Source organism: Mchenga conophoros, linkage group LG1, assembly GCF_057382185.1.
Source record: "Mchenga conophoros isolate Kocher_MC1m ecotype Shallow Benthic linkage group LG1, M_conophoros_male_GT1.1, whole genome shotgun sequence".
Taxonomy (NCBI): domain Eukaryota; kingdom Metazoa; phylum Chordata; class Actinopteri; order Cichliformes; family Cichlidae; genus Mchenga; species Mchenga conophoros.
The window spans coordinates 8,335,261-8,348,539 of NC_140526.1; the positions used below are offsets into that span (position 1 = coordinate 8,335,261).

At 36.8% G+C, this 13,279-nt stretch overlaps 1 protein-coding gene across 1 annotated transcript in view; it reads right to left on the reverse strand.

Moving 5' to 3' along the window:
* Positions 1-13,279, reverse strand: part of LOC146582861 (semaphorin-7A-like) — a 17,011-nt gene continuing 3,732 nt past the window's right edge. Inside the window, exons 7-14 of the mRNA XM_085246174.1 lie at positions 13,089-13,231; positions 12,808-12,986; positions 12,179-12,284; positions 11,553-11,748; positions 10,253-10,368; positions 9,881-10,026; positions 5,332-5,387; positions 1-3,082 (exon numbers count right to left, since the gene is read on the reverse strand). Coding sequence (XP_085102300.1) covers positions 2,712-3,082; positions 5,332-5,387; positions 9,881-10,026; positions 10,253-10,368; positions 11,553-11,748; positions 12,179-12,284; positions 12,808-12,986; positions 13,089-13,231 — 1,313 coding nt within the window. The 3' untranslated portion in view covers positions 1-2,711. The remainder of the gene's footprint in view (positions 3,083-5,331; positions 5,388-9,880; positions 10,027-10,252; positions 10,369-11,552; positions 11,749-12,178; positions 12,285-12,807; positions 12,987-13,088; positions 13,232-13,279) is intronic.

Below are 13,279 nucleotides of genomic sequence, written 5' to 3' on the forward strand. Positions count from 1 at the left end.
GCAACAACAACAATGCAACACAAAAATGAATTAACCTAGCACGTGGCAAGGCTGTTGAAAGAAAAAGACTACACCTACCAGGACTGCTTGTAAAAAAATACATATTTTGAATATGTACAAAATTGCTGCCACTTTGCAAGTCAGAAAACACACACACACACACCACTATAAACACATTCACACAGCACCCACTGACTAGAAATCAGGAAGTAGAGGGAACTGGTCTTTTTTTGGTCCTAATTTAAAATTAGCACTTCAGTCTCCAATCAATGTCCAGCTGCTAAATAGAGCTTGTGAAATCTAAAACATGGAACAGAATGAACAACACCACGTTGTACAAGGTAGAATAATATGGTATAATGATAATATTTTACAGTCACTTTGTTTATTATGATCGCCATTACTGCAACAGACTGACAACCTGTCCAGGGTGCACCCCGTCTCTCACTGTTTTACAGCTGGGATAGGTTCCAGCCTTCTGTGACCGGGACCCCCATTCAGTGTCTGCAGAACAGGCTTCACTACCCTATGATTGTATTCTCATTGGCTGGCATTTTTTCTAGAGTAACTTTTTCCCAGTCAGAATGTCACGTTAAGTTTCACAGTGTCATAATGATGACATTGAAAATACTCAGGCGGAACATTCAATAACTGGTGTGTAGCATTACAATATGTACATTCAACTTTCGTATGCAACTTCTGGTATAAAAGTTAATTACTTATAAACTGTGTGTGTGCTTTTTCAATACAGGTATGTTTTAAGGAAGGTAAATATCACAGTTCCTCTGAGACTGAAACATGGAAATGATTCATGGTGGCAGCTATTCTCTTTTTAAAGATTTAGTCAGGTTTTGACGAACTAAACTCGGTATAAAAAAAGGAAGGAAGCTGTGGCATAAAAAAGAATTATCCTTATATGGAAAAACTATGTACACTATATAAGATTTGCTTATGTATGTTTTTTTAAACGTACAGATCAGTTCAAAAGCTCAAAGTTCAAAAGTGAAATTCACTGATACTGAATAGATTATGAAAGATTTGCATGAAAACACACACACACACATATGCACAGACACAACCCTGTATTGCATTCACAACCTCCATCTACAAACAGCCCCACACATCCATCCACCCAGTGGTCAATTTCATTAAGGTTGGCATATTTAAAGGTAACAAGGCCGACCGAAGTGCAAGTTTAAAATAAGCAAAATAAAACCACTGATCAAAAAAAATAAATACAAAAAAGATAAAAGCAAACAAATGAAATATAATTAACTACAAATAATTTATGGCCTGCGATTACTAAATGTGGAAAAGCTTGCTGTGTTGGGCCAAATTAGAAATCAGAAAGTGAGTATTTTGGTAATTTTGCAGCACAGCATGAATTTAATAACACACTGTATTCTCTCCTGTATTTTGCTAGGCATCACAGAACAAAAGATCTAATAAAATTAATTTGGCATTTGTACTTTGTACTGTCAGCTCAAGTATTTGGCAGTGCAGCAACTTATTTGCAATTTGAAACCTGAGGGACAAAAAAATGTGTTGATGCAGAAACAGCCTTCAACAATAGCTGCTATTAACAAAAGATGTGTGAATGTTAAAACTGACACAGGGTCTCAGTCTTGTGAAATCTAACGCTTGAGGTAGCAGACATGACAGGATTTTTTAAAGTGCGAAACATACATTCAGATAAAATTTCACATTACAGGAAACCAATGTAACATTCAGTGCTGTGAAAAAGTATTCACTTCCACATTCGTCACACTTAAATGTTTCAGATCATCAAACAAACTTTAGACAAAGGTTCACTTAAATAGAGCCTGTCTGACAAAGAGAAGCAGCTAACAGATCTCAAAAAGCAACCCATCAGGCCACAATCTAAAGACACAGCTGAGAAACAACATAGTGGTGGGAAGTGTGATTGTCTGGGGACTAGCCATAACAGAACCATGAATTCTGATCTCTACCAGAGGATCCTGGAGGAGAATGTAAGGCCATAAATTAGTAACCGGAAGCTCAGGTGCACTTGGGTTATGCAGCAGGAGAATGATCAGAAACACACTAGCAAATTCCTCTGTGATTGGCTCAAGGCCACTCCACAAAATAATGTGTCTGATTTAAAACAATTATGCAAAAAAGAATGGTCAAAAATGTCTCTACAGTGATGTGATTGCCAATTATTGCAATTACTTGATTTCAGTTCTTGCTGCAAAGGTTGGCAGAACCAGTTACTTTTTCACAAAAAACTTAAAAAAATCAGAAAGGGGCCAAATATTTTTTCACAGCACGTCAATAACAGTAAAGATTAGAAATAGAAAGTTTCATAATGCAACATGTGCATGAATAAAAATGCTCTAAAACACTGGCAGTCTTTTCAAAACACATAAGGGCTTCTTAGCAATTTGTAAAGAAAGAGTTAAAAGAATGTTTACATTTTCATACAATTCATAAGGTCATTATTTGTTTAAAAAAAACGACATATATTGCAGAGAGTTGATATTGCACTGGAAAAACCAAACAAAATAACGCGAATGGCTTGCATTACCTGACTGAGCCACAGCTGTTACAGATGTTTACACAGATGTTGGAAGTGCAGTTAATTAATGGAAGGAAAGAAACAATAAATGTCACTGAAAAAACAGTAATTGTAACAAATTTCGGATTTTAGACAATCACAGATTCAGCCTCTAACTTACATCACTGAGGAACTAAAAGGACAAACTCTTAATCAGAGCCATCATTACACAAACCCAGATCACTGGGCTTGTCTTTCGGCCCTCTGCCTTATTCGGCCACAGTTGTTGGTACTGTTGGGTCTTCGCGTCATTCTCCACCTGTAGTTCGTACTGTACCAGGACTTTACTGTAACCCATCTCCTGTGATATACATTTGTAAGTTCCCTTGCACTCACTGTCCATGTTGTCAATCAGATAAAGGCACTGCTCTTTCACCGAGCTACAGGCTGTAGAGTTTTCATCGTGCTGCCAACTGTACTGAGCATGACGGGATGACACTGGGCATTGAAGGAAATACTTTGAGTAACGTGGGACTGGGACTGGGTCACCTGTATAACTTGATGCTGTGGAAACAACAGAAGAGGGACAACTTCAGTTCTGCTTTTCGTTTTGTCTGTTTATTTTTAAACCAGTCAGATTTCAAATGTAGTGTAGTTAACCTAAATCAAACTGGTTTCCTTCCCTCAGGTGAATGTTCATATAAGGACCAAGGGCAATGTAGCTTTAAAGCAAACAACAGAGAAAATGCGGTTGTATATTTTAACAATCATTGTTTACATAGTGTAAAACTGACATTGTGTCTATTTATGCATTTGAGTTTTCCACTGCAGTCAGCTCAACAAATACCTAATGGTGTGTAAGTGTTTCAGTTGTTAATTATAGAATATAAAGCATAAGAGAACTTCTCCTTTTAAAGCCTTCAAGTTAAAAGAGGAAGTTGATCAGCTATAAGGGTTGGAAGTATTTATAAAGAATAACAGAATAAAATAGAAGAACTATATCATATGCAAATAAACATAAAAGGATTACTATGAGATATTATTAATGTAAATTATTTAAATTTTAAAGGGTAAATGTTTGTAATGATGAAAGCACAAGTTGTGGAATAAAAACTTTTTTTAGTAACTCAGATAAACATGATCTTAAGATGTTGATAAGATTAAAACTGAAGCACATTTGACCACAGATGGCACCAATGATGAGTATCATTGCAGAAGCGTGTGGCATACAGATGCACAGCTATAAGAAGAAACAAATCTAGTTTTTGTTCCCCTTAACGTGTGACCTATTTGGCGAGACAGGAAGCTAAACTATGATGAATAAAGGCTATGCTGTCTGCTGTGCGTTTGAATCCCCCTTGCATATGGAGGAATACAATGTGCACACTCTCACCTACCAAGCTATTCAAATGAGTCTTATTGGCTGGTGGTAACTGGTTTCTGGTTCTGTCTTGAATTTGCGGTTTGCATCAATTTGCTGGAAAATTTGTGTGTTACATTACTTGTGTAGGTTTTCTGAAATATGTCACTCAAAAATGTGCTGCGAGTGTATTAATTTATCCTTTTAACATACATTTTGCCGTATTTGAAATGTTTGATTAGTGTATAGACAGAGCTTGTGTTACTTGTGTTGCTGCTGTTGATTTTTTTTGTTTTTGCTTTGTATATGAGGAAACAGCGCCATGGGTTACTAACGGAAACCACAGAGGAAGCGAGAGCGGGGTCTTTATGCGCTTGCATATGCTCATACATCTACACAGTATATTTTGCAAAGACTTTTATAACTTTATAAGAGATCAGTTTCCTACCTATAATTGAATTATGTATAAGTGTATTGTGATATTTTTCCATTCACTTATTTTGCTCTTGTTTTGACTCTGCTAAAGTAGCTTTACACAATTCACACCAATATAAGATAAAAAAAAATCCTTATTTTTCTTTCATGCTGTCCATTCTGCATTTAAACAATCCACATTTTAGCCATTTTTCCTCTAATGCCAATCAACAGACTTTACTGCTCAACTGCATTGACTCAGCTCTTTGTGAGAGTTTGTCGAGTTAGTTAATAATTAACCACATTTAAAATATTTTTTTACATGTACGTTTGATAATTACTGTTATGATACCAGGCATTTCTTTATCAGTCAGTTTTATAATAGAGGAAGAGAAACTGAACTGAAGGGCTTCTTCATGATCTGGTAAAAATTAAATAAAGATTATTTTGAATGGCAAACCATTCAAATCTATTCAAGTGAACCAAAGACAGAAAATAGTAGGAAATTACGATCATGCTCCTGGGCTACAGCTAAAATGGCCCTTTTACTCAATCTTAGATTTTTAGACTACCTAATAAAAAATAATACATTTATATTATATAATAAAGCCAATAGTGTAATTCTTAAATATCAGATAAATATATAAACAGTTAAAGGACAGTTAATGATAACACTAACAGGCCTCACAAACTGTGTTTAGTTTTTGTATTAGGTTTCTGAACTAGCATCACAAAAGATAAGAAAGGGAGAGGATACATTTGGGTAATTTTCAGCTAAGAAAGTACCAACTACCAGTGTATACAGCACTGTATTGTTTTGTGGTGCATCTAATAGCTCTTGTGTTCGGAATACAGGAAAATAAAATTCAAATACCCCCAAAATATTTAAACAATTCCTTCTATGATTGTTCATAGACTATCGTTTGATCTTTGGGTTTTTCCTCTGCTATGCAGGGTCTTCACCTTAAAGTGTCCTAAGATTAGTTTTGTTGTGAATAGGCATTATGCAGTAAAGTAAAACCGAAATGAATTTAAATACCATTGTGCTCATTGCAGATGGAAAGGTCCCCAGTGGCTGCATCATCCCAGCTCCCCCTGAAAAAGATAATGTATGAGTAAATTAGGCCGTATGGAATGATTATGCTTAACAATCGATTTAAAAAAATTTACATGTTACTGGAACCAGTGGAAAGTTTTGATCTGTGTATATTGTTTTCTAACTAAAACATCTTTGATTAGAAAATAATTTTTGGTATTGCGTAAGATAGTCAATACCAACTTCAGTATTTTTCATTCACACAACACTCTTTGAATGTACTGGGATATCGAAGCAAAAGGAAATCTAAACAGATCAAAAGAAAAAAAAGTGGAATGATTCAATAACTGTAACATTACAACATTAGTACTGTCTCCAATCATAAATGTGCTGCAAGAGAGCTTCCACATCTACATGGTTTGGAGTTTTTAGGAGTTTTACTATTACTAATATTCTGAAATTTGTTATCCCTCTTAACTTTCAAGAAAAAGGGATTTCTCCCCATCTGTGGGCAACTTAGCCTGATCTTTTCATAAGTGGAGGATAAATATGAAGTGAACCTTGACAACATTTTATCAGAGAAAAAGATCCTTAGCGGTTAGTAATCTCCCACATAAAACGAAAAAATCATCTGCATGTGTGGAGCTGCAAAAACCCAGCTGTACTTTTGCATGCAGTGTGGTTGTGTTTGTAAGTTTGTTGGTTGAGGTTTGAGTAGCACTAATTTTACCTCACCAGACCCTGTTCTCTTTTCACTATAATGTTGTGTAAATGTTCCCATTTACAGTTAAAGGTGCCTTCCCTTTTAAGAGGTAAATTTCATCTTCAAGTCAAATTTCTGTGGAACAAAACTAGAATCACAAAGTGAGAATGAAAATACCAGTGCATTGATATAGTTCAATATAGTTCCTATAAAGGTATTTACAGAAATTAACAAATTGCCATGTGAGAAGAAAAATGTTGGGAAAGTTTAAGTGAACACATCTCTTTAGAATGAAAAAAATTCTCGTGTCATTATCAGATTTATGTTGAAAAACTTAATTTCCTTGATAGTTTGCGTAGTATGCTTTTTTAAACCCGCATTTCCTGAAAGATAACAGCTGCTGAATGTGAAAAACAAAATCACACATTTTTTTACAGCAACGCATTTCTAAGTGTACAAACCTAGTGCCATTTCTGAATTGCTGTGCTTAATAATAAGATTAACAATAGCATTACTTTCATTGAGCCATGCAAATGATCAGGATTACGCTCATGGATGAGCAGGGCTGTGGACCACAGAGAAAAGGATTTGTTACCCCGATCAATGTGACAATGTTATTAGTTCATCTGTGGACTGATTTGCATGAAAAATGCATGACTAGAATGAGGCTTGGATCTAGGAATTTTTGGAAGGACTAACATTGCAAAACAGGGAAAAACATGACATTTTGCATCATATCTTCACAAATGCATCTTAATCAAGTTGGAGAAAAAAAAGGGGAAATTAGTGCACGCTATCTTGATGTTCAAGAAAATGTCACGAACTAATATAGATATCCATCTGAATCCAGGTATTCAGTCCTTGCAAGGTGTGCAGGGAAATATTCTTGTTTTTTTCAGTCTGAGTCTGCCAGTGTGTGCACAGACAAGTCTGGAAAGTCACAACAGACTGGAGGGCCTGCAGGCATCTGGAGGGAATCTTGCAATCACCCACCAATGAAATATGCGTTACTCATACTAAGGTAGACACATGCACACTGTAGACATGGAAACTGACATATTCTTAGAGCTCAGGTACTGTTTAGTTGCCAAAATTCTTATTGCATACATGTGACACAATATCCTGTACTCGACTAAAGCAAAATGTCTTGACACATGGCTGCATATAACTGATTTGTGGTTACTGGTCCAATTAAACTGCCTGGAGTTGGCTGTTATATTCTTTGTTGTTGTCTGTGAAGGTTCTCAGTCATCCAGGTCATTGTAGTCTAAGGAGCTTGGAAAGAAAAGCATCTGGACTTCTTTACGTTGCTTGAAGATGTTTCACCTCTCATCCGAGAAGCTTCTTCAGTTCTAGGGTCAAATGGTGGAGAGTCCCACATTTAAACCCTGTAGGAGTATCTCCCCAAGAGGGACAAAAGAACCCCCTAATGATAAAAAAAGAGGCCATTTATGTCCACTGTGAGTGACCGTCTTTGAACAGAGGTGGTGGCTTACGACACCAACTGTCTGCATCTATAATCCAGTTTTGAGATCCCTTCCCAGACGCCTTAACGCCCACTCACATCCTGGGCCATCTGACCTCAGGAAATCACAAGATAGGGTGGGGCTAGGTTTCACAATGAGCTCACCCGAAACCTTGGCTGATTGTGACCTACACCCGTTTTCGCACATTGGCTCATGTGATTAGGTAGAGGATCTATAGGGGGTCCTTTTGTCCCTCTTTGGGGGACACTCCCACAGGGCTTAAATCTGTGACTCTCCACCATTTGACCCTAGAACTGAAGAAGCTCCTTGGATGAGAGGTGAAACGTCTTCAAGAAATTCCAGACACTTTTCTTTCCAAGCTCCTTAGACATTCTTTGTTGTTCTTCTATGTTTCTCTATGCTATCTCTAACTCTAGTAGTGTCTAAGACCATACAATATAAAATGCATTGAGATCACTCTCTTTTGTGAACTGGCACTATGTAAATGAAATTTGCTCAATTTAATGCACATTATCTTGTTTTGGTATATGTGCTCTTTAATCTATGAGTAATATACAAAATATACTCATGATTTTCTTGGTTATTTATGTTAATATTTTCTCAGTTGAACAAAAGTCACCTGTTGGCTGATACCTGATCGGTACACAGAACACTAGTCTTTCATAAAGCAGTAGAGCTACAGTAGGACAAATTCACAAACGGCTCCAAGTGTCAATATGTGCTGAAATATTGTGACAACATGATTTACGGGACATTGTAATTCCCGAGTGTTGCTTCATCCTGGATTAAGTTTGCAATGACTCATCTGTCGAGCTTTGTCAGGTGGCACAAGGCAAAAAGTACACTAATGATGTTGCATAATCATTTATACTCTTCGGGGCGTGCGAGCACGACTTTGTAGTATCTGAATCAAACCTGTGTATGATTCAAAAGGTACACTAATGAGTGTTTAAATACTACAGAGTAATGCTTGTATAAATATGACCATGTTTTTACATGGTCATATTCAGTGTTGGTCAAGTTACTTGAAAAAAGTAATCAGTAACTAATTACTGATTACTTCCCCAAAAAAGTAATCCCGTTACTTTACTGATTACTTATTTTCAAAAGTAATTAATTACTTAGTTACTTAGTTACTTTTTAAAAACACGATTTACAACCTGAAGAGGTGATAAAGCAGCCCAATTCTACTTTTTCTGCATAATCCATCATACAAAATGTAATCAAATGGAAAAGTCTCTTTTTTTTAAACTTGTTTTATCAGTTTTAATCTTTTAACTTTATGCATCAAGCAAAAATTTAATTATATGCAACATTCTCTGACTTGAATAAATTAGTTTAACATTTAAACCTATTTTCTGCACATTCCAGCACATAAAATAAAATATTTTTTGTGTTTACACTCACTCTTTCAAATAGATGCAAGTAAAACACAGCAGAAAATAAATAAAGTCAAAGACTCAGCGGTCCTGTTGCTCTATTTTCACCTGTAAAGCAGGACTGCGGTAGGCGGAGGTTTACCCCGGTGCAGGTGTGCCGCGGTCAGTTGAAGAATCCGCGAGTTTCTCTGTGAATTTCCCATTACGTCGTTGCGCACTTGGTGCTTGCTTGGAAGTTTAGGGGGTTTTTTCGCTGTAAAAAGTTTTCTTCCCACGCACAACGGACGCTAATGTTTTTGTCCCTTTTTATGGAATCAAACTCAAAGGTCAGTACTTCCACGCTTTAAACGCTGCACGCTCATACTCTCCCACAATCGATATATGATCCACTGTTGATCTGCACACAGCTGTTGTCACCAACGGTGCACTCGCTTATGTCACTGTCATGAGACATTCTCGCAAAAAAAATCACGGCTTTAGTAACGCAGTAATGCAGCGTTCCTACGGGAAAGTAACGGTAATCTAATTACCGATTTTGCAATATTAATCCCTTACTTTACTCGTTACTTGAAAAAAGTAATCAGATTACAGTAACGTAACGCGTTACTGCCCATCTCTGGTCATATTTGGTATTAGTAATGTTGGTATTAATAAACAGTCCTGATTCTGCTTTCATTGCCTTTTGACTGTTGACCATCAGCAGCAGTAGTAATGGGCAAAGAAACATACCAGCATAGGCAAAGAAAATTAAGGTGACTAAACATGAATATAAAAAATGAACATATTTCATATTTCTGTTTAGGGAAGGAAAAGCATTCAACACAACTGTGAAGCTGACTTGTTGTTCGCTTGTATGACTTACCTCAAATAAGGTAAACACTTATTTTAATTTACTGTTGGAAACATTTAATGCAATTGTTGGCTGTGAAGAATTATTCTTCATATTTTATAGATACGAGTTCCATAAAGCTCTGAGGTCTTACTTTGTCTCACGTATGCACTGGGTGCCATCCCAGCCACAGTAAGGATCTCTGGATAACATACAGTCCTGGCAGGTATCTCCATACTGGGAACAGTCTGCTACATCAAGTTGGACCAGTTGACTTCCATTGTTCACATACAGCTTTTTCTGTAATGATGGACAGGTTTTCTTAATGTACTGGGCTTTTTCGTAAAATTAATTGGAAAAAAAGATTGAAATGATTTCAAAGTTATTGATTAGATGCTACAGTAGATTCTTTAGGAGATAAAATTGTTAATTTTTCCCCTTTCGTCCACAAAAACCATTTATTCCATATGAGTAATCTTTGTGGTTTGATTGGGACATTGGTTACACAGTGATCATTGTTACTCACAAAGGTAGACTGAAGGATGATGCTGAGAACGTGTGCTTTTTGTTTGAATGGTTGATACTCAGCAATTACAAAGGTGTGACTTTCATTCTGCAGCACCTTATGAATCCCTCCATTATCTGTGGAAAGACACAATGGGGGTGAGGGGTGAGGGAGGAAATGACTAACAGTTAAAAACTGTCTAACCACTCTAACCCACCTCTGCCATCCCACTCACTCTCTGGATCTGTTACCTTATATGATACTACATTTTGTCTTCAGAACCTGTATAAACTCATCAAATAAATTTGTTAACCAGTGACTAACTGTGATCTCAGCACCACACACATCACAAGGCGCAATCCACTCTGTATAGTAGCCTGTGGGGTAGTCATTCAACAGTCACATCTAACTCATCACATACTTTAATACTCTTCTGATCATATTTAGAAAAGGCTGACTTAGTAGTCACGGAGGTCAAAGCACAAACAGTGTGCGTTGACTCAACATGTTATTTTAAGGGGAACTGGAGTAAAAGGAAAACCAAAAAAGTGTCAGGGCCAGCGGGGGCAGACCGTGTGGAGAGTGTGTGTGGTGGAAGTGGAAGACACATGAGAACACAGCTGACTCAAATGAAACATAATGACAATACAGAGGAGAGTAATACTAACTACAATGAACAAAGAACACCAGACTCTTACAGAATAAAACAGGAAACACGGAGACATAGACATGGAGATTAAACATGACATGAACTTAACCGCATAGACATGAAACGTAGATGCAGGAACCAGGGAGACTGAGTACAGGCGGAGATGACAGAAATAACTAAGAAATAAGGTCTGAACAGCAACCTAGAATTTAACTAGATTGAAAATGAATACAAAAAATACATAAAACTCAAACACTGGGTCACACGACCCAGTACCGTGACAAAAAGCCTGTTATGTCAACATAAAAAAGGAAAAAGAGGAAGTTTATATCTGGGAGTTTTATGTTACATTCAGATTGTGCCACACCTGTTCTTCTACTCGTCACCTTTGTGTGAAGACCCCAGCAGGTGTGATCATACAGGAAACTTTCGGTTTCTGGTTTTGCAGGTTACACCACCCACCTACGTTTGCCCTTTAGTAAATAATTCCTCTTCATTACAACCCAGTCCCACTCAGTCTGTTCCGATGTGTGCCTTATTTTACTAGACATATACTAGTAATGACTACTTTAATATTATGTCCTGTTTCTACTCACCTTCCACTGTAGACAAACACACAGAACATTCTTCTTAACATTTAGTATTTTATCATTTAGATTTTTTTTTACTCACTTAAAGACAGGAAGATGACGTTCTGATTACTACTTCTGCTGTTTGGTTTACTGTCAACTTGGATGTGGGTATAGTTGTGATGATTAAAGAAAAGAAGGCCAGGGTTGCCGACAGGATGAACCAACTGCTCCATCTCTGAAGTCTTTTCAATCTTCTTCAGGGTGTCCACTGAAAGCTTGGAGCTATCAGGAGCGCACTGAAGAAGAAAAAAGTGCTCTATTTAATAGAGCTTCATACCACGTGTGGCCCCATTTACCCCTTGAAGATGTGAAGCCTTTTGTTTTCTCTTGCTGCATATGAAAACTTTACTCTGATAATGCTGTCGGAGTAACCATTTAAAATTCAAAAGCTGTTATAGGATCAGTGAATTAGGAGAAAATCATGTCTCTAATTTCCAAGTTACTTAGTTACTTGTTTCAAACAAGTTTAATACACTCGATTTATTTGGCAATTTAATGAGGCTTGTGTTTACCAAAAGATATAGCTAAAAAGATCAGGCCACTTTGTGCTTTTAAGTATAATTACGCAGTTGGTTTGAAAGATATCAGCCATAAAATACATGAATCTTTGTGTAGTGGCACTGTTTGTTACACTTTTCTCTTCAGACCAGTTTAAATGTCTCATACCGTCCTTGGTCTGTCCATTTGGTCTTTTTTGTAGCCATTGAAAGGAGAGTTTTCGAAGATTTTGTTGATGTCTTCAATCGTGTAGACACAGACAGCACTCATCCCCCTGCAGGGAGACTCATAGTCAGCAGGTTTGTCTGACACATTTAAAGCAAAATGGCTGGAAAAACAAAAACAGCTGACCATACAGACTGAAAAAAGGGGAAAAATAAACAGAACATGGCTTAAAACTACAGAGGACATAAAGTGTCACCTGACCAAATAAATCTAAGTTAAATCATAAAAGCACTATGAGGGTGGCATTTTTTTCTATTACAATTTTCCCAAGTTCCTGTGTTTTACTTCTGTGTAAAAATTCCAAATCAAGCAGCCAAATCATTCTGGTTTAAACCTTTGGTTACTGGTTTAACATCCATGTGATGTTAAACCAGTCATGATCATATTTTGAAAAATAAAACAGCACATGACTCAGTTACACAAACACTGAGTCATAAAAACAGACAATAACTGTATTATAACTATTATTTCATGTTAAATCAAATGTAGAAATGTGAATAATATTACCATAATAATGACATATATTAACTATGATAGAGTAGAAGCATCAAAATCAATGATAATAGTCCTACCATTCATTTCTAAAGAGTGCATAGATCTTTGTATCCTGCCATCGATCTGCATCCACAGTGGAAACATCCACCAGCTCAGAGAAATGCTGTTTTCTCTCCTGATCTCCACAGAAGAGCCTGGCATTCATCTGGGATGTCCAAGTAAACTGCAAGTTGTTCTTAGGACCACCAACATCTGTCTAGAAGCAATGGACAGTCAATCATTATGTATTTATGTTTATTTATTTATTTTTTATTGTTGGTGGCACTTAATACAAATTTTCAAACTATTTTGGTCTTACCATGCAAACCTGGGTCACAAAGGGGAGCCACATTTCACTGAACAGTCCAGTGTCTTCGGTTTTCTCCTTATAAAAGCCATAAACTCTGTTCTGGGAGGGATCCTCTTCACGTTTGCTGAGCACCAATCCTACATAATGCTGCTCTAAACATTGAAAGAGAAATATTTATTTGTCTCCAAACATTCATAGTG